General features: G+C 41.1%; 3 protein-coding genes and 1 long non-coding RNA gene across 4 annotated transcripts in view; 2 read left to right on the top strand and 2 right to left on the bottom strand.

Moving 5' to 3' along the window:
• ITGA2 (integrin subunit alpha 2) overlaps positions 1-10,694 on the top strand; it is a 40,551-nt gene extending 29,857 nt beyond the window's left edge. Inside the window, exons 23-28 of the mRNA XM_066569766.1 lie at positions 97-207; positions 698-802; positions 1,110-1,223; positions 3,467-3,556; positions 6,862-6,978; positions 7,727-10,694. Of these exons, the coding sequence (XP_066425863.1) occupies positions 97-207; positions 698-802; positions 1,110-1,223; positions 3,467-3,556; positions 6,862-6,978; positions 7,727-7,816 (627 nt within the window). The 3' untranslated portion in view covers positions 7,817-10,694. The remainder of the gene's footprint in view (positions 1-96; positions 208-697; positions 803-1,109; positions 1,224-3,466; positions 3,557-6,861; positions 6,979-7,726) is intronic.
• A 6,048-nt stretch (positions 10,695-16,742) lies between these two features.
• LOC136569312 (molybdopterin synthase catalytic subunit) lies at positions 16,743-21,772 on the bottom strand. Its single transcript, XM_066569699.1, has 6 exons — positions 21,735-21,772; positions 21,560-21,635; positions 20,503-20,638; positions 19,490-19,643; positions 17,962-18,085; positions 16,743-16,851 (listed from the first exon to the last, which is right to left on the bottom strand). The coding sequence occupies exons 3-6, from the start codon at positions 20,621-20,623 to the stop codon at positions 16,783-16,785; spliced, it is 468 nt and encodes a 155-aa protein (XP_066425796.1). The 5' UTR covers positions 20,624-20,638; positions 21,560-21,635; positions 21,735-21,772; the 3' UTR covers positions 16,743-16,782.
• On the bottom strand, positions 20,603-24,884 carry LOC136569313 (molybdopterin synthase sulfur carrier subunit-like). The gene is made up of 5 exons (XM_066569700.1): positions 24,798-24,884; positions 24,354-24,475; positions 21,735-21,880; positions 21,560-21,635; positions 20,603-20,638 (listed from the first exon to the last, which is right to left on the bottom strand). Exons 1-3 carry the CDS (start codon positions 24,807-24,809, stop codon positions 21,754-21,756), a joined length of 261 nt encoding a protein of 86 aa, XP_066425797.1. The 5' UTR covers positions 24,810-24,884; the 3' UTR covers positions 20,603-20,638; positions 21,560-21,635; positions 21,735-21,753.
• LOC136569314 (uncharacterized) overlaps positions 24,496-26,308 on the top strand; it is a 47,872-nt gene continuing 46,059 nt past the window's right edge. Inside the window, exon 1 of the long non-coding RNA XR_010785334.1 lies at positions 24,496-24,651. This is a non-coding gene — a long non-coding RNA (uncharacterized lncRNA). The remainder of the gene's footprint in view (positions 24,652-26,308) is intronic.

The following is a 26,308-nucleotide window of genomic DNA, read 5'->3' as shown; positions in this document are numbered from 1 at the left end:
TTCTTCCATATTCATCCATTATTTCTAATTTTCTTGCTGTATCAAATAATTTATGCATAGCTACCTGAATTAACTCTTGTGTTTTTTGCTTTGCAGGTAACAACAGGAAGTATTCCAGTAAAGATGGCTTCTGTAACAATCAATCTTCCCGAAATGACCAGCAAAGGCAACCCACTGATGTACCTAACTGCAGTCACCACAGATGAGGTATAGAACTGAATTGTGTTTTGGGGGTTTATCAGTACTATAAACATTAATTATCTCCCCAATATTATGGCTTAGTTTAAGAGAATCCATGCTCTTTCTCCTTCCTTCTTCCTTTCTTCCTTCTTTGTCCCTTCCTCATAAAGAGGGAACCACAATTCCAGCAGTACACTAGGCTATTACTTGGCAGATGTGGAGTATCTGGATCTCTTCAATTAGGTCCTTCTCCAAGTTCCTGAGAAAATTATTGTAAAAATGAAATTATTAGATGAGGAAAAGCCCTTCAGGTCAATCTAGGGACAAAAAAAAAAAAACTGTCATAAGAATTATTTACTTCTAACCAAAACCACATATTTTTTGTTTCCTAAAGAATTCAGTGTTCACACTTCAGCCTTTAACAGCCACCATCTAAGCCCAGAAATATATATTACTACAATGAGTATAAACTCCCAAGTAGCATGTCATCCAGTCTCATTCCTGCCATCTTTCCTAGGTCAGAGGTGTTACTTGTGATGCTCAGATAAATCCACTGCAAATAGGGAAAAGACCTTATTCTCCATCTTTCATGAAAGAGAACTTCAGAGCTTCCAAAGAACTGGTGAGTAAATCCCAGGGCTGCAGTAAGCACGACCTTCTGAGCTGAGGGAAGCAGAGCTGACCTTCTGAGCCCACTGCTGTACTTGTGAGGAAAGTTGTGATGAGGTGGCATTCCTTATTTACAGAGCCAGAGCTCAGCCTGGATATTTTCACCGATACTGCATCTGCTTTAGCACAGCCTGTAAGCACTTAATTTGTATGCACAGAACAGCAAAGGCAAGGGCAAAAATTCTGGATGTTGCAAGAATATTTTTTAAAGTGTATTTTTAATGCATGCTCTTGCCTCTTCTTGCTGTTTCCCCTGGAAGAACTGTAAGAACATGAAGTGCAGTACCATCACATGCAAACTGGAACACATTGCACTGAAGGGAGAGTACTTTGTGAACGTGTCCACCCAAATCTGGAATGGAACCTTTGCTGCCGTGAGTATCAGCTGCATCTTTATAGAGCATACAATATTCAAGTATTTTCAAACTCCTGATATTTTTCAAAGTCCAGTACAGAGACCTTACTAAGAGACTACAGAGTACTCTCAGAGTACTTACTGAGTACAGAGACCTCAGTCTAGAAAGACCTTCCTTTCTTTTATACTGGTGTTATTTTTCCCGATTGAAAACTTGAACCTGAAAGTAGTGAGGCTGCATAACGGAGGTGATAAAACTTCAGTCCAGCACAGAATCTAAGAAAATGCTATGATAATGCAACCTTCACAGCTGAAAAAAGTTTCCTACATCTGTTAGATTCATTCTTGGGGAACTACAGTTTTCACAAAACTCATCATAGGACAGCAGAGCACAGTATCATCACAGCCTGTAAAATAATCATGCTTTTTAACTTTTGAACATCACAGCCTACATTGTGGTCATTTCAGATCACATCAAAATACCAAAGCCCTGTTGGTGCTGCCAGTTCTCTTTGCTCTATTTGATAAAGAAAGTGTGGAAACCATCTTTAATTGATTTTTTGTGTTTATTAGAGTAAGTGTCAAAGAAACAGTCCTTGCTTAGAGACCTACAGGATGCTTCAAAAAACCATCAATATCTCAGCCTATTCTCAATCACCATGTGTCCTCCAGGATATAACTCATCATGAGTTACCAGACTTTTGAAGTGAGACCATGTTTGCTTCTTAGCTAGGCAACCAACCAAACGATCTTGGAGTCCTGGGTTTGCCTAACGCGTCAGGAACGTGACGCAGTCTCCTTAGTGTGTCTGGTGATTCTTGTGGCAGGTATTGACATTTAACAGCAGGGCTGTTGTCAGCTCCAGCATTCAACTCTTAAAAGGAAAAGGTCAGGTTGATATTGTTAAATGCGTTATGGCAGTGTGCGACAAAAAGCATCTGTCTGTCTTTAGTGTTTGTATTTTTCTAATCAGCTGGGTCAAGACCATTTGTTAGTGCTGTTAGGTATGAAGAAGGTGGAGACCTGAACAAAAGGTTACTACCCTCACTAAAAAGTGAGTGGGAATTGTTTGTTTACCATCACTGGCTGATGGGAAGGAAAGTTCATATGTAACAGTTCTCCTCACATCTCCCATTTTGTAATTTTCTGTTTGGTTGTAAAAAATTCAGCACAAATAATCTTGCAAGCACTTGCTCAATCATGCACATTATCAACCTTTTTATTTAGTGGCAATCAGCCATTGTCCAAGAAGGGCATGGCAGGCTTGCCAGTACCTGCTAAGCAAAGAAAAGATGTGTTTAGGAATTGAGGTGCTTTGGAAAGTGCTCAGGTGTTTTTCTAAACTTTTAGGTGTGCAGGACACACCACTTGGCCAGATGGCCACAGTGCAGGGATGCAATAACTCACTGCAGAGCCAGTCAGTTTGGTGTGTTGGCCACTGCAGACCCACAGCTGCCCACAGTACCTGGCCCTGCCACACAGGAATGGCTGAGGAGGCAAAATGGCAGAGCAGGCATTTCTTTTGGGTCAGCTGGAGAGAGTGGTCCTGTGCTCCCATGGAGGAGCCATTCCTGAGGTGCTGTGGAAGAGTAGCAGTGAACTGACAGCGTCTGCACAGCCACGCACATCTCTTCCCAGTACATCCACAGAGGGAAGTGGGATCTGGCACGAGGTGCCTTTTCAAATAGGAATTGGCTTAAGATTTTTGTCATCATCTCTGTTTAAGCTGAGAGAGCTATGTCAGAATTTGAGACGTGGAGAGGAACACATAGTGAAAGGAAAAAATAAATGGGGAAAAACAGAAGCACTGGATAGAAGTGAGGGCGGAGGGAAGTAAAAGAACATCCAGTTTCCATTTCTTTCAAAGGCCAGAGATATATTCTCATCTGTCTTTTGTTGCTGTGTCTCCTTTTCTCACTGCTGTTTCCCCCCATCTCTTCCCTGCTAGCAGCAGTGACAGCTTTGAAAGAACTATAAAAAGGATTATGTAAATATTTCCTTCTGTTTTGCTTGAACTGTACATTAAAGGAAAAACAGTTCCTCAATGTCATTGCTAAGTGGATTACGGATATATTATTACTTTGATTGACATGTTGGCTGGGGAAAAATATTAAAATAATTTTCTTAATACTATGATTTTCTTTTCTAGCTGTGAAGTCCTCATTTCAAGGACTTCAGACTTCAAGGACTTTTAGAATGTCTACATTTTAATTGAGTTGCCCTATTACAGAGCTTTACAGCTGTTTTAATCTTCTCTTTCAGTTAATTTTCCAGACATTACAACTCTCTGCAGAAGCAAAAGTTGATACAAATAACCCTGAGTTATTTATCATTGGAGAGAATACCCTAACTGTAAGTGATAGTTAAGTATATTTTTTCAACTTCTCTACCTTTGACTGTATTAAAGTGATAGTATTTCATTTTCAGTGTCCATTAGGAGTACATAGCAACTTGATTATGTTGAAATAATGTATCATTTGACTATATACAAGTCCCTTAAGCTATTAAAATGTTTTCATTTCAGCCCACTGCTATAAAAACCAGACATGGTTAAAACCTGTAGGTCTTAAATTGTAGAACTCTGAGAAGAACTCAGCTAGAAACTTCTGAAATTCAGATAGCTTTCTGTTCATGAAAAGATCAAGATTTGGCTTTCTTGCTGCAATGGAATTAATTTTTATAGATAAATGAGCTCTGGGAAACATGCTCACAAATCTGAGTTATAGTCTTACTTACTTCTATAAGAATATGGTTTGAGGTTTCTACACAAATGTTTGGCAAAGTTCTCTAGAAAATAATCTCATTTGTAAAGGAATGTGGAATATTTTTAGCATTTGGAATAGCTTCATATGGACAATGTGGACACAGTTAATCTCAAGAGAAGTCTCCATACCACTGCTTTATTAGTACTGAATTCTTCTTCCAAGCTTTCTATTTGCTATACACAAACATAAAAAACTCTGGAAGAGTATAGTAGTACTCTGGTAATTACTGTTGTAATAAAAGAGGACACCTTATTCTCTTTGTCTTGAGAGGAACACTCTTCCATTTGCAGTACTAATTTCAGATTTATTTTTACAGGACTTACTAGCCTGTTTTGCCCATAAAATAACCAAGGCTATTAAAAAGCAAAATGCAAATTAGTAAATGAGTCAAATATATGTAAGAATGTGCAGCATAGCCCATTCACAGGCAATAGAGAATTCAACTAAATGTGCAGAAAGCAGTTACAGATTGGTCTCTCTCACTGTGTGGTATGATCATCATCCAATACCATTTTTAATCACTGGTTTCTCATGGATCACTCTATTTTTTGTGAAGAACCTCTAAATAAGCCATTTTGTAATCAGTACAACCTCCAGTGCCTGAAGAACAAAGGAAGTATGTTTTCACAGAAAAATTTCATGCCAGTATTTGAAGTGTTCTGAGTGTTTCAGTTTGGTGTGGTATTATTTCTATTATGAGATGAAGCTCATTACTATACAATGCAAATATTCCAGGTAATTGCACAGGTTTTTTAGGTAACTCATTAATAAGTATTTTTCCATATTTGAAGCATGGTACTGCCAAATCTACATTACCAGAAGTCCTGTTGGCAGTTTCAGGAGAACTAGAATTTAATTATTCAAATGACAGTTGAAAAATGAAAGTCAATTCCTCCCCCAGTCATTGAAACATGTGCACCTGGGACTTCTACACCTTTGAGGCAATAGCTGAGCAGACCCTGAAAGTTATCCACAGGGTTCCTTGGAAACAAAGTGTCTTTTGGGGACCTCCAGCCTGACCTTTACTCAACAATTAGTGCCCTGTGAGAAGTCTTGGTAAATGTGCCAGGTTGTGAAAGTACATTCTCCCTAGAGCAGAGAGTCTGACACTTGGAGTCAGTACCCAGCACGGTACTTCTTGTCAGGCCAACAGGGATACCCAGTCTGCCCTTCACACTTCCTTGGGAACAGGACAGTACAGAAGCAAACAGAGCTTATTTCCCTACTTCCCCTGTTAATTTAAATGGATGTGGTAGGATTCATCCAATTTAATATCTGCATTACTCATCCATATTCTATATACCTAGTCCCTGGAAAGAACAGGTATTTCTGAAATGCAGTTCATCTCATCCTAAATTTGATCCTGAAGATAACTAGGGTGAATTAGGCTCTTAAAAAAGCCTATCCTCCTTTGGGAGTCCAGGAACCATGCTGTAGATAAACACCAGATGAGTTGAATCCCAGTCTCATGGTGTCTTACTGACCACAGTTTAACTTCAGGAAAGATAATTTGTTCTTAGGCATCAATTTTCCTTTCCAATAGTGCCACTTCACTGTTAATCTAATGCAGAAAGCATTACTAGGCAAACTGCATATATGAAATTGGCTTCTTACATTGGATGAACTGGGTTGTTGTTTAGCCAAATAAATGAATATTGCCTTTTGATGCTACATGGGGAAGCTGCTTAGGTATTTTTACGTAAAAGCTTTCACATTTTTTCCATTTTGGAAAGGACTGCCAGCTGGAGGCCAGAATGTTAACCTGCTAGAATCATCACTATGGCCATTCAGTTAGAAAATACACAAAGCCATCCTGCCTTGGTGAAATGAATACACATAACCACACCTAGCACAACACTAGAGCCTTCCAACAGAAATGACTTAAATCACTGAAATGTCAGTCCAGAGCAAGTTTCCCAGAAAGCTTAAGATTGAATTACTCCAGACAAATGTACTGAACAACCACTCTGAGAAAATAAACCAGTGTGACTTGTTTTATCATGTTTCAGGAAGGAAAAAAAACTTTCAGCTAACTGCATGTTGTTCCAAGATTAAATCCAAAAATTTGACAGTTCATAAATATTACAGCAATGTCTCTCCAAGAAACTCTGTTATATGTAATTATATATTTGGTTATACCTAATCCAGCTAGATAGGGTATCACCTGAAAACTAACTTCCAGACACTCTATACTCCTCTGGGAGCTCTCTGGTATTGCTTATGGTTCAGGACATGTAGGTGTGCTAGAGGTGCTCCTGTTTGACTTATACATCTTGCAGCAAATCCATGCAGTTGATCCAGGAGAACACAGATCACCATGAGATCTGTCAAGTCATTAGTGGTTTCATAGAAGGTAGGAACAGCAGGCAAAGGAGACTGAGGCACCTGCCCAGCAGGAGGATTGGAATTTCAGCAGATGTGATGGTGTCTGGCCTCAGTGATTAGTTCTGCCTCCTACAGCTGCCAAGCACAGATAACGGGCTCTGACAACACTTGGTGAAATGGAGTGCTCCTCCAGCAGTCTGATTTTTGGGCTGTACACCAGGCTATTCCCCACCTTCATGTAAACATGGCTGGTTTACACAGTGATGGTGTGTGGAGCCTTTGAAAGGCCTGCTGTTAATGGAGAGGCAGCTGGCAGGAGAGATTTGTCCTCTGCCTGTTATGCATGGCCAAGAGTGATGAGGGCCTCTAGTCCCTAGCTGGCATTGCCATGTGCCACAGTGCAACCAGGCACACATGGACACCAGTGAAAGGGCCGTAATTGCTTGGTGCATTCCGGTCACTGATCCTGGAATATGTGCAGTCCAGGCATTCTTGATCTTTGGTTTACAAATCCTACCTTATTTGCAGTTCACATGAGCCCCTAAGACATAATCTCTCTGCTTTCAGATCCCAGTTACAATAATGAAGCCGGATGAGAAAGCTGAGGTACCAGTAGGTGTTGTGATTGGCAGCATATTGGCTGGACTCCTCTTGCTGTTGGTGCTGGTTGCTGTTTTGTGGAAAGTAAGTTAGTACTTATATCTTAAAACCGGAAAGGGATAAATATATTTGGGCTATTTTCTTTGGAATCTCTCTTCTCTAGTGTGAAACAAAACCACATCTGCAATTTGGTGTATGAATAATACTGCATTGACATTACACCCTTGACATATTTTAGAAGGGTTTATGAAATGAGTCCTTATAGAAACCGGCAAGATGAAGATGTTAAATGATCTGCCAATCATTCAAAACAGGGGCTGTGACATTTACTTTTTTTCCTTTCAACACTGTCTGCCTCCTTCCATAATATCCTATATGGGCTCTGAACACCCATGATATTCCCAGTGGACAAGGGTGGGGATTAAAAACAAGGTGAGAGAGGATATATTTTGGACAAAAGAACAGACAAAAGAAAGGGCAGGGGCAAAAAGTAAATTACAAAGGTTACATAGAAAAAGGGGAGATTTTTTATGTGTGCCAGGGCATTCGTGTTTGAAGTGCTCCTTGGCACACCAAGGCATCATGGAAATGTCCATATCTCAGCAGGGAGAAAACTGGCTAATCAGTACTGCTGCTCTAGCATTCAGTTGCACCAGGTAGGAGTTTAGGGCCCACCTCCTTTCATTTTAGAGGGAGGAATTTTCTACAAATCAAACTCTATAGTGTATGCACGCACACAGGTGCATTTTTACCATCACAGTATTTAGTTTTGCTGAGCAATGAATTATCAATGACTGACTGCAATGTGGTGTTATTTTAATGCTTCTCACAGCTTGGCTTCTTCAAGAGACAGTACGAGAAAATGACACACGATATAGAAGATGTTGATGAAATTGCAGAACTCACAAAGGACAAAGACTGAAGATGAGTTATATGGATAAAGAGGAGATCTGAGCCACCAATAGTAGTTGTGATCAGTCAGTTCTTCAGCTGGAGTGCCTTAAAGCTTAGTAACATTTAAACGTTTTTAATGAAAGCGTCTTTATAGATGAAGTATTTTACAGATTCTACTCTATTGTATGAGTAACTGCAGGACAGTTTGGTTTTTTCAAAAATGATTTATAATGCCTTTTCTTGTAAATTTTTGCCTTTCAAACAAACTTAACCCTTAGAACTGGCAGGTCCGGAGTATACAGTAACATACTGTTCCAGCAGGCCTTCTCTTGATCCACTGCAGAGTGAAACAGAAGAATTTATTTCAGATTATCGTGGAACAGCATCACTTGGTAATTCAGTTGACAAGTACCACGTGTTAAAGGACATTTTCTATTAAGCTGATGATGAATGTGTGGTGAATACTGCTTCCAGACTGGGAGAAGAAAAGTCATTTTTTCATTGACTAGCTCCATCCTTATTGTTTTAGAAAAATAATTTCCACCAGCAAACCTTTGCTTTAACTAATCTATAAACTGGGAACTGTGTATGAAGATGTCTGTTTGGATGTTATAGGGCAACTGGTTGGGCAAAGTCTTCCAAAAGTTCACCATATTTCTTGCTCTAAGGTCACAACTAAATTACTGAAGGATATTGTTTTGGGGAAGTATTGTCAAATGGTATGTATAACTGTCTTCTGCATACTTTCTTCCTGAGAAGAAAATATGAATTTCATAATCACTTACAGCATGTTCTCTGCAATGTTATTACTCATTTTCATCTTGAGAAGCACTACTACTGTTATGCTGGCCTTTATACTCTCAGTCCCTCTGATTTTAGTTTGGCTTTTGACATAAATAGAAAAGACAGTCAAGATCTTGACTTTAATTCTGTATTGAAAGATTTTGCAAGACTAAGAGCATAGAGTGAACTAAAGGGGATAGCTGACTGAGGACTTATGCACATTACAAAAGGGGATAGTGGAGATCTAAGCTCTGTAAAATGTTTACTGCACTTACTTCTTTAGCATCTCAGTGCCCTCCAGGAGACCAAAGTTCAGTACAACCTCCTTACCTATCACATTTTTTTTGGTCCTACCTGTTCATGTCTTGATGAAGTTAACTTATGTTTTATACAGTGAAGTACTGTAGTGCTCTGGAATGAGCTCTAAGCACAACACTTGAGTGACTTTGTTGGTTACACACCTCAAGTTTATCACATGCTGTTATGCTGCCTGGTTATAATGAAAGCTCAGTCTTATAAAGGCCCATGCTGTAAGACTGGTAACAGTCAGGGAAATTGGCCTTTTGGCTGCCTTTCTCTCTCATGCCTGTCAGTTACACTTAAAATTGATCGTGAGAGAAGATGTGTGTAATTTTCATATGCATGCTGCCATGCAAGTGAGATTGTTTCCAGCTTGAGGTGATTTACTTGAAGAGTAAAACATGCAAATGTGCCTGATTGAGAACACGAAGTTATGGTTTCTTCCCCCCAAAGCTGGCTTGTAATTATGCTTAGGCACTTTGCCATTATTTTTTGAGGGACTAGGCTTAAGCACGTTTGAAAGTTTTACTCAGTCTTTTTTAATAGCTAATCAGACAAAAGCCAACCATCTCTTTGGCAAATAACAGCTTCATTTGCAGCAACAGCTGGATTACTCTCAGTGTAGTTTTATATGTGTTTTGAATTTATTTTGTATCTATGAAATGTTATGTTTTGGGACATTTTGTTGCGGTTTTTCTAACATTCTGAAAAACAGTTCAGATTCTTATATCAATTTTCAAACAAGATTCTTGCCATCAGCTGAGTCTGTGACCAAAACAAATATTTAAAAAGTGGGAAAAAAAAATATCAATTGCATAAATCTAAAGAATAAGCTCCTGACTTGTAATTATAAACTTTGAGGGCAAATGCTCTGAGAGTAGAAAGAAAAAATTTGTCTGCCTCAATTCTTATATAAACTTGTGCAGAAAAAAATAACCCCTACAGCCATGTATGTGGGAAGCTCCTACATAATCAGGGTCATGCACTCCAGAGCAGAGGGGGAATTTCACAATACACCAGATTTCTGGTGCTGCCTACCAGGCAGTTCAGGCCTTGACCCAGATTTCCTTCTTTTGCATTCAGTGGGAGGTACAGGTCAATATCCAATATGCAACTTCTTTGGGGATTTAACAGTTTATCAATCAGGTAGCAATGAGTCAATTCATTAGCCTTCATTGGGTTATATTTTGACATGGACAATATAATTCTCCTTCCCAGCCTGGACACAATACTGCTTTTCCAAAATAAAGGGGAGACATAGCAATGGGTAAGGTTTTTGTATTCTAACCTAACCACTCCAAGTTACTAGTTTATTTTTCTTTTACAATTAATACTTAAATGGATATTCAATTTTTGTAATGGGTAAGTCTATTGCACTTTTAAGTTGGCACAACCGCAAATAATACTGGAAATATTATGTATATTTTGTATTGTGTGCAAGGGTTTGGTTTGTTTTTTCCTTTTAAGTTGACTTTTTTAAAGCAGCATGTTTTAAATACCATGAAATTTTCAGCTTCAGCATGTACTTCTGTTTGTGCTTGCAGCAAGAAAAGTCAGCAATACCTTCAGCAAACTCAAGTTATATCTGATTCTGGTCTTGAAATCTAGCTGCTGATTTCCTGAAGTACTAGAATCAAGTCCAAAATCTAAGTAGGTTTCATGTGAGCCTATGTATAAAATTGGAATATACGAGAGAGTTTATAATAAAGTTGACTTCTAAAAGCTAGCATGTAAGCTCTGTGGGAGCAGGGACTGTATCACTGTGGTGGCCTATCTGAGGGCCTACCAGCATTACTGCAATAAAACCCAAGACTACTGCTGAACACAGACTCATTTATTTTTAGACAGCACCCTAAAGAGAACCAATGCTACTGAAAAAGCACTGCATAAAATGGGGCCAAATATGGCTTTGTCCCCGTAGCACACAGTGAGAACCGAGGGGGATGACTCTGCTAGGTAGACAAAGAAACTGCACCTGAAGTCTTGCAGATCACAGTCCAGAGTGAAACATAACCAGTAAGCTGTAATGTACTGTAACCCAGCTCACATAAGCACAAAATATTTGTAAAGCTCTAGCTGAGTAGATGGTGTTAAAACATTACCATGGCCAGGCCTTCCTATAAACATGGGCTTATTATCACTGCTACCTAAAATTACATCCCATTCTGCCAGTCTCTGCACTTTATCTATTTACGGAATTGATCAGCAGTAGCTTTTCATGACTCTGGCTCTGGCTACACCCCATCATATGTTGAAAAAGCTGAAGTCAACTTTTCAGCAGGAACAATGTGGCAAAAGAAGAGAGGGAGGAATTTGGCTATGAATAGAAAGATGACAGGAAGACAATATTGTCAGAAAGTACCACCTGAAAACTACACACTTTCACATAGCTTTTAATTTCCACTTTCAATTTCTCCATACTTTTAACAGTGGTACATAAACATTCAGGTTTCAGGCTACCAATTTTAACACTTCCATCATAGAATATCAGATGAACCTAATCTTAAGGCACAAAGTTCTGTCTTTTTCAGCAAGTCTTAATTGTTTTGCAGAATTACAAGCTAGATTCCTTATATACTGACTTATGTATGTGCTGGTTTTGACTGGGGCAGAGGTACATTTCTTGACAGTAGCTAGTATGGGGCTGTGTTTTGGATTTCTGCTGGAAACTGTTGATAACTCAGGGATGTTTTATCTGTCAGTAAGCAGTGCTCACAGGTTCAAGGCGTTGCTATTCTTCATCCCACCTCACCAGCAAGGAGGCTGGGGGTGCATAGGAAAGTGGGAAAAGGACAGAGATGTGACAACTGCCCACAGCTGACCACAGGCATTCGGAGTATTTGGTGTTTGTCTTCCCAAGCCACTGTCACATGCAATGGAGGTCTGCTTTCCTGAGTTTCACTCAACCTGCCTGCCAATGGGAAGTGGTGAATGCATTCTTTGTTTTGCTTTGCTTGCATGAGCAGTTTTTACTTTCCCTATTAAACTTCCATCAACCCATGAGACTTCACACTCTTACTCTTCCTATTCTCTCCCCCATTCCACTAGTGGCAGTGTGAGTTAATGACTGGGTGGGGCTGAGTTGCTGACTGGGGTTAAAGCCCATCCAAAACTGAACTACAACAAAAGATTGCAAATTAAAGACTAAAAGAATTAAGGTATGAAAATGCATCTCAAAATCTATAGCTAAGTACCTTAATTTTTTATAGCCTGTGAAAGTGAATGAAGTGTACATTTTCATAGCTTTAGAAAAGTTGAGTCCTACATTTTTAGTTAATCTTTTTGTTCTCAGTTAATCAGTCAATTATTTGTCTGCAATCACAAGTTTTAGTATGCTAGCAGTTTTTAAAATGTACTTGCCTCTTAAAATAGTCAAAATAGAACTTTTATAGTATGAACTGCTATAAAGATAGATCAGGGTGCTAATTTTTGTTAAGTTGATACAATCAAACTTTATGGTGTGTTTGTTTTTCAAAAAACTGGCCTAAGGTACTCAAAGAAACTGGTAATTTATAGTCATCAATCTATTCTGAACTCTTTTCAATCACCTCCACAGTTAATTGTATTTAGTGGCATTTAATGCTCAAGACTATTTTTCACAGCATTTTAAAAGGGAAAGGGCAGCACTGTCTGCTTTAACATATAATTTGTTAGTAATTAGATTTAGCAGTTCTTTCTTTTTAATGCTTCTGAAGCAATAAATGAATGTGCTACTCTATAAAACTACAACTTAGTTGGAACAGCTGTGCATAAAGTGAGCAGAGAGAAAGACCAAAAATCTAGTTCAAAGTTGAGCATCTAAAGGCTTCATTCCTGAGTGCAGCAGTGCCACTTTCACGAGCAACAGCCCAAGTGAGGGCCTGTATTTGCCAGCATGGGCAGCACCTGAGCAGGGCCAGAAGCTGCTCCTGCTCAGCCATCTCTCAGCTGCCATCTCCTGGGAAGGCCCCTTGTAAAACAACCCCTTCCTCCCCCGCCCCACTATTCCACGACAATCCATCAGCTGCTGTTTTCATCATATGCATCAGGCTGAGCTTCTCTTGAGAACAGAGCACAGTGCTCAAAATCAGGAAAGGAAACTCTTAAAATCAATCAGTGCTGGTATATGGATGTTCAGCCAGACAAAGGGGTGGATCAGTGTATTCAAATTTTGCCAGCCAAGACTAAAGCATCTTTTCAGAAGGACAAATTATCACTCTGAAGACATGCACTTCCACAGACAACCCTGATCTGGCAGATCTCTACAGGAATCACTTGGTGACCCTCTGGGTCTGTAGCATTTGTGTCTGGGAACATTGCTCTATGTACCAGAGCCACCAACTCAACACAGCTGGTCTCATGAAGAGGTGGGATTAGCCTTCACTCTGGACAAGGCAGAGAAACAGCTGGACACATCCCAGAAAGCTGGGTCTTCCTTGTAGACAGACAGATCTGCAGCTGTCTATCATCCCACTCAATGGACCTCACCATAACACAGAGTAGCCCTCATCCAGCACTGTAGTTCTGCATGTGTGGACAGCGAGAATTGCAACCATATCTTTTCCTAACACACACTGAGACACTGCTGGGATTCATCCCCTGGCCTGGCAATTTGGAAATGCTTCTGGGACACTTCAGACACAGCTTAAGCATTTATCTTAGAACACAGTAATCTGCCCTCTTATGATAATACTGCCCTAGCAGAGAGGGTAGCCCTACAGAGGGAGGCAGAACACTGAGTTCAGAGCATGAACTTAAATTTCAGTGAGATACATTTTACCTCTAATTAGCACACCATCCCTCCCAGAAACATTTCCATTTTGCTTTTACATGCCAGCTGAAGAACCCAAAGTTACACAAGACTGATATATCATTGTTCCAGAACAAAGCAGTACTTGCCTCATGCACAGCTAGGGACAAAAAATGACATTTCATTGTCTTTACCATGGCAGCATACACACATTGTAACACTCAGCTGTGACTCAGTACAACATCTCTTCCATTCATTGTTCCTGGTCACTGTGGGGAAATACACAATTATTCTCTCTTCTTTTCTGCACCCTCAGCTGCATTGCTGATGGAGAAGGTGCACTTAAGGTCACCCTGGAAAAATCTTCCAGGAGACTGCAGTGCTAGAAAGGCACTAAAGAGACACTATTGCAACTCAGGAATTGCCCCTTATCATGGGGTCCCAAATAGCATTTAACAATGGTAACTAAGATATACTATTGATTTTCTGTATCAGCACAACACTAGTATGGAACCACTGCATAAGTTTTACTTAATTCATAAAATATCCACTGAAAAACAAGCTAACATTTATTTTTGTGAAATTAATACACTAATTAGTTGCATAGTAACAACAAACATAAACATGGAAAAATGAACACCAAGTATGAAAAGTTCATGTATTTCTTTCTCTTCTAAAGAGAAAAAGAATTCTTTCACAAAGCAAGTGATTGTGCTCAGTATTCTGTACAATTCCCAGGAAAAATTACATTCAAACAGCAGAGGGCTTCTCTCCAACCTCCAAAAAAACCAAAAACTCAGTCTTGTACTTGACCACCTCTGCCTAGATAATAGGGCTCACAGGCTCACATGGTTTGTAGAGTGTGTATCTGTAAACATGCAAAGAACAGCTGCTGTCCTGCAGATGAAGGCCTGACTTCCACTGAGGAAAGTACATCAAAAATTTAATAAGCACAGTTTAACGATGTTTCTGCCTGAAGCTGTATGTTTCCCTACAATTTACTTAATTCAGATACAGTAACTAAGTATTAAAAGTGATTAAAATCCCTGGGGAAAAAAAAAAAACAATCATCACCTACTTTGCCCATTTTACTTTGTGCAGCTAGAAGTTGTTAGTAGATTTTTGCAGACACAATAAAATACACTATACAGCTGAGGCTTCACTAGTGTGTGATGTAATGATTACAGAATCAAAGACTGGTTTGTGTTGGAAGGGACCTTACAGATCACCAAGTTGCAACCATCCTGATATAGGCTGGGACACCTTCCACTAGACCAGGTTACTCAGAACCCCATCCAGCCTGACCTTGAACTTTCCCAAGGATGGGGCATCCACAGCTTATCTGGGCAACCTGTGCCAGTGCCTCACCACCCTCAGAGTAAAGAATTTCTTCCTATTATCTGATCTAAGCCTACCCTCAGTTCAGCTTAAAGCCATTCCCCCTTGTCCTTGGGAAAATTCCCCCTCCAAACTTACTGTAAGCCCCGTTTAGGTACTAAAAGGTGATGTAAGGTTTCTCTGGAGCCTTCTACAAGCTGAAAAACCCCAGCTCTCAGCCTGTCTTCATAGCAGTGGTGTTCTAGTCTGATAAACTTAGTGGTCCTCCTCTGGACTCCTTCCAACAAAACTTCTTGCACTGGGGGCTCCAGAACCAGATGCAGTGTTCCAGTGGGGTCCCTTGAGGGCACAGCAGAGGAGCATAATCACACCCTTTGACCTGCTGGCCCTGCTGCTTTCGGTGCAGCCCAGGACAGAGCCAGATTTCTGGGCTGCAAGTGCACATTGCCAGCTCATACTGAGCTTTTTGTTCACAAATACCCTCAGGTGTTTCTCCCCAATGCTAGTCTTGATCCATTCTCCCTCCAGCTTGTACTTGTGACTGGGATAGCCCTGACTCAGGAGTATGACCTTGCACCTGGATTATAAATAACTATATATGATGTAGGAACATATATATGAGGAACTGAGCAAATAATTTTGCATTACCTTATTTTCCTTCACTTGTATCTACCTTGTCTGCACTGATAATGATAACCAGATAACACTGCCTGCCAGCATTAGCAGAAATGCCATACACAATGGGATTTGAACTCTTAGCATCTAAATACTATCACGGCACATTAGAATAACAAATAAAATTACCTTGCTCAGACACATATTTCCCCAGTATTTCCAGTGAAATCCAGGCATATTATGTCAGTTCATTTAACTAGTTTTCAAAACAGTAACAAGAGAAAAACTGTAATAAGATTAAATCTGAAATGTGAATATAAATACATACATGAATTGCAGTAAGTTCAAAAAACTATCTTTTCTTTGAAAAAATATTTCATTTGATGACTTTTAATCCCCACACATATTAAGTCAAATTACTGAACATAATTATAGTTGTGTATTTGTAGTAATAGTTGGTTTGGGTTTTTCTTCCTTCAGCACCACACAACTACACAACCAAAAAGTCACTTCAAAATTTTGTCTAGACATCATTAAGTAGTTACAGATTAGCATGTTATTGCTAAGGCAATTCTTTTTGCTGGTAGAGTACTAGCTTTAACTTTGTATCAATCCCTATCCATATTGTTTAATTTAAAGGACTCGTAGTATCAGCTGCACAGTAAAAATCTGTGAGACAGAGCTACTGGAACATAAGCACTACTAAAAATTTAATAACTCTGGAGTACAGTTTGTATTTTCTCCTCTGTCTGCACTAAAATAGTTCATCTACTTCAAGTAGCTTTTATGTTAGAAGAATGTCAAAATAGCATAAAGTTTGCAAACTGTGTCTGCAGTCATATAAAATTAAACCTCTCTGAACTTTAAGATTGAAAAAAATGCCATTGTCCTGTGGTGACCTGCCATGCAGACAGAGAACACAGACTACCAAGGTAAAAGAAGTAGAACAGTATTTATCACAGAATAGTCTAAACCTTGCCACAAAGAATTTTAGGGAAGATTCTTTTAAAAACTGACTCCATGTTAAAAATGCACAGAAAGGCAATTCCAAAGGAGAGTCAAGACACCTAAAACCCCTAATTAATCCTCAGTCATTTCACTCAATCCAAACTAAATTATTGAAATTGAAACATCTGTTAGAACCATTTAGAAACAGAGAATCTCTGTAAAAGCTCAAAGGTAAATATGCTCATTAGGAAGATTAACACTTTATTTTCAAAGGAGTACAATTATTTTTCTGAATTTGCCCAAAAGCATTCCTTGTTTTCTTTCCAAGAACATTCATCCTCATAAATCTCCTGTAATATAAACAAAGAATGGGAAATGTTGTGAGTCTGCTACATACGGCTACAAACCACGCCAAACAACTCAATAGCCACCCCGCTATCATTTACTGATCACATCAGGACTGCACAGCATTTGGCTGGCAAGCAGAAGAGAGGGCAGCACCCTTAGAACATATAAACTTGGCTGAACCACAAGCTGATCCCCACTGAATTTAAAAGGGCCTACCTAAGCTGAAGTCAATTCAACAAAGAGATCTAGAAGAAATTATGTAATAGCTGTAGAGTACACAGCATTCATGCTGCTACATTAACCTACTGTACCATCGTTTTAAGACAAAAATTTAGATGTAACAAAATGTCAATACTAAAATAAAAATTACATTAATACACTAAATACACTACTAATAGATCTTAAGGACAGACTGGATTACCCAGCAGCAGTCCAGTCCTAAGCAGCAAATTCTGAGTCCCTGATTATTTATTCTGAGAGAACTTCCATCTCCCCAGGAGGTATCAGAAAAGTGAAGTAATGTGTGGAATATCACTGTTAACCACATGCCAAGTTCTGCCAGGGAGAGGAGGCAGAGATAATGCTCATTACTTGCATGCAACATTGAAGTTATACAATGAAGCCCTTTCTAGACTTGGGCTGGCTTCTCCACACACTTTTCTGCGCCTATACTAGCTTTGAGACTTCTGCTCATTGTGTGCTGTTGCTTAGTGCTTTGTGCTTTCTCATGGCCACAGCAATGAGGGGCAAACAGACAAGAAATGCTCCTGTTACTTCCAAGCTGCAATGCTGTCCAAAGCAAAGCTGACTCAAATTCTTCCACAAGCCTGTGCAGAACTGAGCTTTGCTACTCAAAAGAGGACAGCTCAGGCCTCCTTCGCTTTCACCCTAGGATGGCCTCAAAATAGAGAGGAGCTAGATGGTACAGGTCCAGGAGAACCTTCCAGATGCTCTACCTGTCACAAATTGGCCTGGCTGCAATAGAGGGAACTCACTGGTGCTAGACACTGACAACCCATCAGGAGCAGCTGCTACTGCCTGGAATGCTGCTAAGGCAGCCCAGATGTCTAAGACTAGCACAGGCCTAAATTTGATTTTGTCCCCGAACTTACCTTTTTCCATATAGGGACAGATGCTTTTAAGGTATTGATGCAGTACATTACAGCTTCAAGGGATTCTGCTCTGTGCGGAGAGGAGACTGCAATAATTACACTTGCTTCAGTTATTGGAACCACACTAGGGAGAGAAGAGGAACAACAGCAGTTTTAGCTAAAACTTAACATCAAGAGCACCCAAAAGTTGTAGCCATGTCACGTCAGTATTCTGTTCACATGCTCTCCTGACTCATTCATACTGAGCAAGTGTCAAACCACATCCAAAAGATTATACACTTTTTAAAAGAAAGAAAACCATAACAAAAATCAGTACCAGATGTTAGAATTCCACACTCTAGAATAAATAAACCCACCAGACAGAGGCTTTTTTCTTCCATTCTTTCTTTTTTTAAAATTAAGCTTATGGAATTAAGAGGGGGAAATTGTTAAAATGTAACAATGCATAGGAAACTCACTGGAAGCTGGCTTAATAATGAACAATAACAAGTAAGAACAGCCAGTTCTTACCTAAAAACCTAAGAAATCATCTCAGTTTGCATAAGAATTTGTGAAAGAACAAATTAATTGCCTCACACTATGCAGATTTCGTAATGAAACCAAATTTTTGATGAATTCTGATTTTAGATTCTTGTTTCCTACTTAGTGTGCTGTGTTAAACTTAAGAGAAGCACAAGGTTCTGTGTTTCTCCTTGCAGTTGTAGCATTCCCAAAATCTCCCTCCCAATCCTCCCTCTATAGTAAGACTCCTTCGGCCCAGTCTATAGGAAGAAATCTCAGCCTAAATGCTTTGACCTGCCCTCATGACAGCCACCCTCTCTGCTGACTATAGAGGAAATCTAGGGAAACCACCCCTCAGGCCTTTTATCTTAGTTACCCTTTACAATCACATCCCAAATTCCTTCAGGATTTCTGCAATTCCTGCTAGTTTTAGCAAGAAATCTTCTCTGAAGTGGGAAGGCCTAAGAGTATGTCAGACACTAGTATTCCGACAGCATTGCAGTTTTGAATCAAAAGGAAAATGCTTATCCAAGACTCAAGGAACAACAGGAGGTTTCTCACAAGCATGGCTGGCAATTACCATGCCCCACAGCCTAAGCTTCCAGACTTTATGTAGCATAAATAGACTAAAATCTGACAATAAGAACATTCTGCAGCCCCTCCACAGGAGAGAGAAGAAAAAAATAAAGTGCTGCCAACTTCATACCTTTAAAAAATAAAGAACAAAATAAACTAACAGCCTCCCCTTCCCTGGAGTGAAATATCTCCCCACTTTCAAAATATCACATCAGCATCAAAGATCCTTCCAGGCTAAGTGTGGACTCCAGTAAACCCTACCAATAAACACATTTTTGAAAACAAAATTTTTGAAACTTAGCTCCAGAGCAAGAGCTTGATCCTGCAGCCAGCTTTGCTGCACTATGGTTTCTAAACACTCTCGTGGGTTCTGCAACTATGTAAGCACAGCCATGTAGCAAACAAGAACTGATATTCCAGTTGCAGAAGAACGAGGTCTGGACATACATACCCAAGTCTATGGTGCACTGCAATATGTTTGACTGAAGGCCATTTCTGTCTAACATCTCTGCAGATTTTCTTTATTTCAGTCTCTGCCATTGAAGTATATGCTTCATATTCTAAGTGAATCACTTTTTTTCCTTCAAAATTATTTCTTGTAGTACCTAAACAAAAATGATTTATCAGCTAAAAGCAGTGGGTAAATGAATACATATTGTATCTTTATAATACACATTATATACTAAATTAATACAGAGTAAAAACCCAGGATCTCTTGCTATGGTCAAGGTCAGCACTGTGCAAATACAAACAACTTCCCTAATCATGGCTGCATAATGAGATTATTTGAACAAGATAAATCTTTACTATAAAAGGGAGAATTTAGTTTACACATTACACAGATCTGCAGCCCACAATACCCAAGGCTGGGACATCTTCTGTGGTAACTGGTAAGGTTATATAAGGTTATAATGGCATTTGCCCATATAATTTTTAAATTCCCAGTATTGAGGAGCCTAGTAGCACTAAAATTTAAGCACAAAGCAGTTTCATATGTGTGCCACATACATTAAGCACTATACAGAGCTATCAGCCTGACCTTCACCAGCCCACTGGTAGAATAGTACTCCACTTTCAACTAAGACCTGAGTTACAGAACCTCGCATACAGGTGTGGACATGTGGTTGTCATAGCCACAATATTCAATTTCCCACCCTGAACAACTTGTATCCCAGGGGACAGGGTAACAACTCCCAGGCAGTTCTCTACTCCAGAGCTACTGTTCTGTTTAGTCCTATGATAGCCATATCAGCCAGAAAGCTCCACACCACTTTAGCCCACGGCAGCTATTTAAGAGCTGCCATGGTCTTGCTCTAATAATTCAGAATCTGTTTTCTAAACATAATGAACTCAGACCCGGAACTGATTCATTTGAGAACTACAAGTCTGGGATGTGGACAACCTAAGTTACATTTATTAGACTAGTAACATGTCTAGTGACTTAGCCACAGATATTAAACTCACCAATGAACAGAGACACTGCCCCACAGTATGGTGAAACAACCAGCTCTGACACTTCATCTACAGAGAGCTTTTCAGACTTGAGCTTGATAAAATCTTTTGGCACATCTTCGTTTTCTTCCATATCACAATAGAAAAACTGAAACCAAACAGACTCTGTTGTTGTTCCTGAAGATACTAGCATCAGCCAACTGCTTTTTATCCAGTGCTCATGCCCCAATTTATGCACAACACAAGGCACTATCTGTTTACCCAAGAGACTAGTCTACATGTGAAATTCACTTCTCAGCAGCCTCACTGAGAGAATATTACCTGCAAATAACAAGCAATGACTTGGTTTTATTGCATACATATTTCTTTCTGATAGGAAAGTCTAGTACAGTGGGATAAAACTATAATTAGTCCAAGGTCCTGGTTCAACAGTACATTCAACCAGCACAGACCACTGTGTAGTGCTGGTAAATCTGTGGTGATATTGTCAGTCCCTCCTACTTATCTCATCAAATCAAACAGTTTAAAACAGAGATTTCTGATAAACATGGATTAGAGTTCTAATCCTAAAGTTGAGTATGCTCTCCAGGACATTCAGGACCTCATACTATGAGTCTGTGACAGACACACAGAAGACACTTCTAACTTATCTGAGTAGAAGCCAGTCATCAGATCACCTAGGAATGAGAAGTAATTTGATCAGCAGCAATGGAACAAGCTGCAGCGAGTAGATGAACTGGCACTTGAAAGCAGTCAAAGAAATGAAGTTATTCTAAGGACACCTTTTTAACAGCCACAAACTAACAAAATTTCTAAGCAGCAGTCAATTATTTTTACTTTATTATCTTTTCTGTTTAAAAGTGGCAGGAAATTTTTCATTATTATCTTGTTTAAGCAAGCTAAGTTTCCACTGGTAGGAAGAAACAACCAGGAAAGAGTAACAAGACCTAAAACCCAGATTCAAAGCAATGCCTGACCTCTCTGGCAATTGTCTTCCATTTACTGCATACATGTTAATCATTTACTGGTACACTGGCTTATAGCTTCTGCTCAGCACAACTGCACTCACCAGACGGAAACACAAGTTGGGTTTTCTCAAAAGAGTACTGGGGTGGAGGGAGAGAATTGCAATCACATCTTCAGACCTAAACAAGAAAAGGTTCTTGTAACATCACACAGAATTCATGAGGTATTTTAGCACAGGATTACACTCCACAGGAAACTAGGCAGTAAGTGATACCTACCTAACAGAACCTGGCAGGTTCAGCCTCCACTAATTGGTGGGATGATGGCAACCTCGTCTCCAGGCTGCAGGACCAGGAGCTGATCTCCAAGAAGCACGTACTCCTGCCGAACAGCAAACACCACTTGATCCCGGATGAGAGCAAGCCTGAGGGGGATTGGAAAGAGCACAAATAGGTTTCCAGACAATGTCTGCATCTAACCATGAGATTTCATTAAACAGCAAAGTGGTGCTCAGTATAGGGCAGCTGAGGTAAAAACCACTGAGACTTGCATAACTTCACTTCCAAGACACTGTCAAAAATACAACAAACACACACCTCCTAATCTTGGATTTTCTTGTAATGGCTAAAAACAAATTAGATCAGTATAATTTTCAGAAATCAGGAATTGGATTTGTCATAGGCCTATGTTAGAACAAACCAATTCATACCAGACCTACTTCAGAAGCTTACAATAAAAAAGTTGGTAACTCAAGAGGCAGCAACTATCCAATCTGGGATTAGAAGGAAATACTGTCTTGATGCAGTTTGGCAGGACTGGAGCAATTTTCTTATACATCAAGAAGCATTGTGGTATGCTGTTCATGAGATCTCATGAACATTCAGTAATCAGAGAGCTGCTCTTGTTGTGCATGCTCAGACTTTGTGAGGCTTTGGATCTTTTGTACTTACAGGTCTGAAACCTGCTATTGATAAGGAGTGGCCACAGAACTAAGAGAGCAAATGTGATGTGTCTTCTGGCAGATCTTCTACATATTTTTTACGTGAGATATTGCTGTGAGAGTCCATAGCTCTGGATATCATGAGGCAGGGAATCATTTCTATGACTAAGTACAATTACATAGCAAGCATGAGGACCATAGCAGTAAGACAGGAGACAAAAGGATTGCATTTTACTTCAGATGACACAGGCATGATAACAGTTCTTCTTTGAGACTACAAAATCTAGCATAACCAGCTCAGCTGTATTGCCTAGAAACAAGTAAGCAGACCAAAAGAGTACAAGTAAAAATCATCTTGTTTCCTACCAGCTAGATAGACAAAAAGTAGTCAAGGCACAGGCTGAGCAGAACACAGTAGCACTGATTCAGAGAACAGACTGAAGGGAGGGATTGTATGAAAGCAAAGCAAGCCACTAAAGAACTGTGCACTACCATGAAACTGAAGTGCCCATTAGAAGGACGGGCTCTAATTAAAGTCCCTTGCAAGCTAATTAGTTGGGGAAAATGTGTCGAACAGAAAAGCACTGTCAAGTACGCTCAAACTGCAATTTGAATATCCATTAGCAATGTGAATAGAAGTCTGTGGTCAATGCCCTACAATTATATTGAGTTTTTCCAGAAAATTCTACCGCCCCAAGTCATCATTCATAAAAGGATAAAGTTGACAAATTACAGCAAAATTACCAATGGTGCTGCTGCTGCTTCTGACATAGACAAAAAGGCTGCAAAGTAAAATATATGCATTCCCTACTGCCTCTAGCACCCAAATACACTTTATTTCAATTCTCTGTGAGGAAAAGGTCCCAGGTCCAGTGTTTTGTGAAGAGTTTCTCACTTGGAAACAGATACCAATGTTAAATAGTTCATTTTTTTTCACAGTGTTTAAGAGCATTTTACTAAAGAAAGACTTGGACATCTAAGTCCAAAGTTTTGGTAAGCCCAGAGTAGTGAGCACTAAATCCTGAGGACCACAACCTCTTTTATAATTTACTCTTTTTTTTACCCCCTTCTATCTCTCCAAAATGGTGTTGCACCTTTGTCCATCAGACTTATTCTTGACAGGACTGAGTACCTTCCCTCAGCTTTAAACAGAGGGGACATTTCTATTAACACCCCCAAGAGCACCAATGCTGCTGAGACCCTTACAGCATACACAGTACTTTCTCAGGACCAGACTCCTTATGAAATACAAACAGCAGCGTTTCAGAGCATTGAAGTGGCTGACCATATTTGTTGTGTTAGGGCTGAGTGGCTGGAAGCCTCTGGGGGCTTCAGTTTCCTTCCTAACCTGCCTCGCAGAGTGTGCCATAGGCTCAAACCAATGGCTCACAGTACAGTTAATCACAGTTAAGTTTGAAAAGCACTCTGTGACCATGGCACAAAGTCCAATCTTCCCTTAAAAACCTTCAAGGAGAGTGACTCCACCACGTCCCTGGGCAGTTCATTCCAATGTCTTTGCATCCTTTCAATGAAGAATTTCTTCCTAATGTCTAACCTAAGCAATTGGAAACACCCACATATTATCATTTATTTCTTATTTATTGTCCTGGCTGTGCTTGATACCTCCTTGCAACATCTCACCTTCTCCACAGACTAATAACATGGTAGTTCTCAGTTACCACACCACAGCTTTCCTGGACAATGGACCATGTGTACTCTCAGGCCCAGTTTTGGGTACATGTCCCGCACCTGGGCCCTCCTTGTGTATACAAAAAGCTACAACACTTCCAGCTGTGCAAAACACAAAACATTTAGTGTTTAGGGTTACCAAAAGAAGGTAACACCATTGGTTTTGTTGAAGTGTTCCAGCCCAACGCTAAGTACCGAATTTGCATTACAAAAAAAAAAAAAAAAATCCACGTTTCTTTGTGCACCTCAAGGGTAACTTGCTGCATACCTGGGGTGGACCTTGACGATCTCCTCCCAGAGCTGCAGAGAGGTGATCTCCCGCGGCACCGAGAGGGTCTCGCAGCGCAGCCCCGCCAGCTCCGCGCTCCTGGCGAAATACAGCACCGAGACCTGCCCGGGGAACAGACAGCGCTCAGGGCCGCGGGGCCTGCCCAGAACACCGCTCCCGAAATACCAGCACACGACCGGAACCAGAGCGCCAAGATCTCGATGCCGATCGGCTCAGCAGCGTCCCTCCTGCCCCGGCTGTCAGGACAGCGGGGGAAAGGAGGAGAGGGCGGGGGCCGGTGAGTGACCGCGGATCCGCGCCCGCCGCCCAGGCCGCTCCCGCTGCCCATCGGGGCCAGGGGCAGCGGGAGCCCTGCCGCCCTGCCCGGCACCGGCCGAGCCTCCGGCCGGACCGGCCTCGGGGTCGCCGGCTGGTGGCACCTACCTGGCAGCGCATGGAGCCGCCGTCCCGGGGCGAGCTGCCCTCCGCCGCGGGCCCCCGGCAGCGCCTGCGCCGGGGCGAGAGGCGCCGGGCCCGGACCGCCCCCTGCGGCCTGGCCGGGAGCGCCGCGGGCCCGCTCCCTCTGTCGGGCCGCGCACCGCCGGTTCTTTCCCTTCTCGGGTGGTGGCGAAGGCGGGAGATGCCGGGGCTTTGCCCCAAAACTCAGGGTACAGTGTTAGGGACGGCACTTTACAAGCCGGATTTTCAGGAGGACTCGCAGCCCCGCGCTCACCGGGATTGCAGATGTTCGCAAACATTACGCGTCCACAGCCTGACGTCTTAAACATGTACTAAATGCACAGGACAGGTAGAATTGGCGTGTAAAAGCCACGGATCCGTTTCAGTGCTGACACAGGATTTCAGGGTTAGGGCCTGTTTCACCTCTGCCTGCAGTAAGTGAGCAGGGTGGAAGCTGGCTGGCTCTCACCGGGGAGGGGAGCGTGACACGGGATGTGTAGTAAGTGCTGCCGAGAGACCCAGAGCAGTTGTTCCACACGGCATAACTGTGTCCCAAAACTACTCCTTGTGGGTGGCCAGGGTTATTTCTGTAGTGTTTGTCTGGTGACACTTGTAACCTCACAGCAGTAATGGAGGAGCTCCTCCAGGCAAACCAGGGGTAAGTCCACAGCCATTAGCAGTGTGCAGAAAATCATTCTGCCAACTCCCAGGGTCCACAATGAGACAGAGGAGTCCTGCAAAAACAAACTCTACTGAAAACTAGGGAGATCCCACTGGGGTATAACCATCTAGGATCTCTCCAGTTTTTAGCAGACACAGCCTCCATTTATTCTAAGCACCGTCCTGCTTTTCCCCTAGGGTGAGGTACTAGGAAGATGCAACTTTTCAGAGATCCGCATACTACGTATCTCCCCTCCAGCATGTATCCCCACACCCATTCTTCCAGAACTTGTTTGGTTCTTTCAGGTTATCTAGTTGTTTGTACAGGCATGCACACCCATTTCTCCTACCATCAGTGCCATAGAGTTTATGGGCAGTAATTGTGATTTGGGCTGGTGGTCATTAAATTGTTAAGGTTGGAAAAGACCTCTAAGATCATTGAGTCCAGTTGTTACCCCAGTACCACTGTGTTGACCACTAGTCCATATCCCTGGGTGCCATATCCACAGGTTTTTTTAACCCTTCTGGGGCCAGTGATTCTACCACTTTCCTAAGCAGCCTGTTCCAATGCCTGATCACCCTTTCAGTGAATTGTTCTTCATATACAAACTAAATCTCCCCTGGTGCAACTTGAGGCCATGTGCTCTTGTTCTGCTGCTTGTTCCTTGGGAGAAGAGACTGACCCCCATCTGGCCACAGCCTCCTTTCAGGCAGCTGTAGAGAGTGATAAGGTCACCCCTGAGCCTCCTTTTCTCCAGGATAAACACCCCCAGCTCCCTCAGCTGCTCCTCACAGCACTTGTGCTCCAGACCCTGCCCCAGCTCCATTGCCCTTCT

Source organism: Molothrus aeneus, chromosome Z, assembly GCF_037042795.1.
Source record: "Molothrus aeneus isolate 106 chromosome Z, BPBGC_Maene_1.0, whole genome shotgun sequence".
Classification (NCBI taxonomy): domain Eukaryota; kingdom Metazoa; phylum Chordata; class Aves; order Passeriformes; family Icteridae; genus Molothrus; species Molothrus aeneus.
The sequence above is the reverse complement of the archived record's forward strand: the minus strand, read 5'-3'. Positions and strand labels throughout refer to the sequence as shown.

Bases quoted from the DNA above. Each gene is read 5' to 3' on its own strand.
- LOC136569312 (XM_066569699.1), bottom strand. From the start codon at position 20,623: ATGGAAGAAAACGAAGATGTGCCAAAAGATTTTATCAAGCTCAAGTCT. The intron at 19,644-20,502 runs GTGAGTTTAATA...ATTTTTGTTTAG, and splicing joins GGCAGTGTCTCTGTTCATTG to GTACTACAAGAAATAATTTT. The intron at 16,852-17,961 runs GTAAGTTCGGGG...TTTATATTACAG, and splicing joins CTGTCCCTATATGGAAAAAG to GAGATTTATGAGGATGAATG.
- LOC136569313 (XM_066569700.1), bottom strand. The intron at 21,881-24,353 runs GTATGCAGCAAG...AATCCCCCTCAG, and splicing joins ATCGTCAAGGTCCACCCCAG to GCTTGCTCTCATCCGGGATC.